The sequence below is a fragment of the Lucilia sericata genome, unplaced genomic scaffold (genome assembly GCF_015586225.1).
Source record: "Lucilia sericata isolate MDLA Ls3-8-SP2 unplaced genomic scaffold, ASM1558622v1 Contig000496F_arrow, whole genome shotgun sequence".
In the NCBI taxonomy this organism is placed as follows: domain Eukaryota; kingdom Metazoa; phylum Arthropoda; class Insecta; order Diptera; family Calliphoridae; genus Lucilia; species Lucilia sericata.
Window position 1 is genome coordinate 98,210 of NW_023994510.1, and position 1,816 is coordinate 100,025.

Consider the following 1,816-nt stretch of genomic DNA (forward strand, 5'->3'; position numbering starts at 1 on the left):
TTGAATAAGATTCTTTAAGAGACAACTTTTTAGGACTTTTTAGCTCATAGATGGTACTTTTTTAATTTTCTAAAATATTCAACCTAGGAACATTAATTTTAACATACATGGCCTTGACTGAATAATATTCTATAAGTGGGAACTATTTGGTACTTTTCTATTCTTCAAATGGTACCTTTTAGATTCTTTATAATGGTTAACCGGAACACACGGTCCTTATTAAATGAGAATTTATTGAAAGAGATTTTTTGTACTTTTTCGTTTTTCCTATGGTACTTTTTGATATTTTTACGATATTGAACATAGATATTGAAATAAAATTTAAAATTTAAGGACCTTAGTCAATAAGTATCTACTGAAAGGGACTTTTGGTACTTTTTCATTTATCAAATTATATTTTTTGAATTGTATATAATATTGAACACAGAAACACAAAATTTTTTTTATTAAATGATGATCTATTAGAGGTATTTTATGGTACTTTTTTTTCAAATATTACTTTCGAAATTTTCTATAATGTGGAAGCTAAATGAATGAAACTAAAAATACCAACTTCTTACTGAATGCGAATTTAATCACGTGATATTGAACGGATAAAACTGAAACATTAAAAAAAATGTTTAATCAATTTCTAATTTTCTATAAAAGTAAACAAAATTTTGAATGTGTTTATTTTAAGTTAGGGTAGCGAAGCACCCAGGGTATGCTAGTTTTAAATAACATAGAATTGGAAAATGGTAGTTGATCTACAATTTAGAATCGCCAGTCTAAAGTATTCACGATCACACCCTTTCTCTTATTATTTGAGACTTCGGCTCAAATATTTAGTATCGTCAATATGAACTTAATTAATCCCTGAGAGTTTACGATCACTCTCTTCGTCTTGCATATACTGTCGACATGTTTTCCGTTTAAACAAAGACTCAAAACATAAGTGATAAGCTTAATCATTACTAGGTAATGTCTTAAGTATGAATTATATATAACTACAATCACAAAAGTATTAAAACTCTATTAAGTTTTTCCAATTAATATAACAAGACAATTAAGTAAAAATTTATTAAATGCATTCAACCAATTAACAAAGCCAATTTACAATATAAAACAAATATTTGTTTTTTTTTTTCAAATTTGTCTTTAGTGACTGTATCTAATAAAGACCATGATGATAAGAGCCATGAAGGGAGCTGCCATGTAATATAGCTGGCTGATGATGAATCAATGGAGCAGCAACAACACTATGGGCTGAAACCACAGGACGTACAACATGTGCTATGGGCACAGTGGCGGTATGATGATAAGATGTCAAAACAGGAGCTGAGTGTATGTAGCCGGGTTTGGCAAAAGCCAAAGCCAAAAGAGTTAAAAAGACAAACTGGAAAAAAAGGATAATTTTGTTTAAAACTTTTTCTCTTCCTTCTTGTTATCATCAATTAAAAAAAAAAAAACTTACGATTTTAAACATTTTGAAATGTAATAACTTTTATTTTTCAATACGTGGAAAAAAGAACTGTGTGCGTGTTAAGATGCTGTGTATTAGACAAATACTAATAATTTTGTTAAGTTATCAACAACATTTTATAGTAAAAAAATATTAAATAAATTCTAAGAAAAAGGGCCTTGGTTTTTTTTTTTATTAATGTTTTTTACTGTAATATAATATTTTTGTTTAAAGTGCTACAATAGACCAACTTTATGACAAAAACTTGACAAAATAAATTTGATATTTTTAAAAAAACTACCGGCTCTTTTTTATTATTGTTAAACGCTGACTACAAGCGTATTAAGTAACCAAAATGTGTGATGTGTGGTTGCT

At 27.7% G+C, this 1,816-nt stretch overlaps 1 protein-coding gene across 1 annotated transcript; it reads right to left on the reverse strand.

Annotated features, from left to right (window-relative positions):
• Nucleotides 1-1,025: 1,025 nt before the first annotated feature.
• On the reverse strand, nucleotides 1,026-1,565 carry LOC119605557. Its single transcript, XM_037958746.1, has 2 exons — nucleotides 1,454-1,565; nucleotides 1,026-1,375 (listed from the first exon to the last, which is right to left on the reverse strand). Exons 1-2 carry the CDS (start codon nucleotides 1,463-1,465, stop codon nucleotides 1,151-1,153), a joined length of 237 nt encoding a protein of 78 aa, XP_037814674.1. The 5' UTR covers nucleotides 1,466-1,565; the 3' UTR covers nucleotides 1,026-1,150.
• Nucleotides 1,566-1,816: the final 251 nt, after the last annotated feature.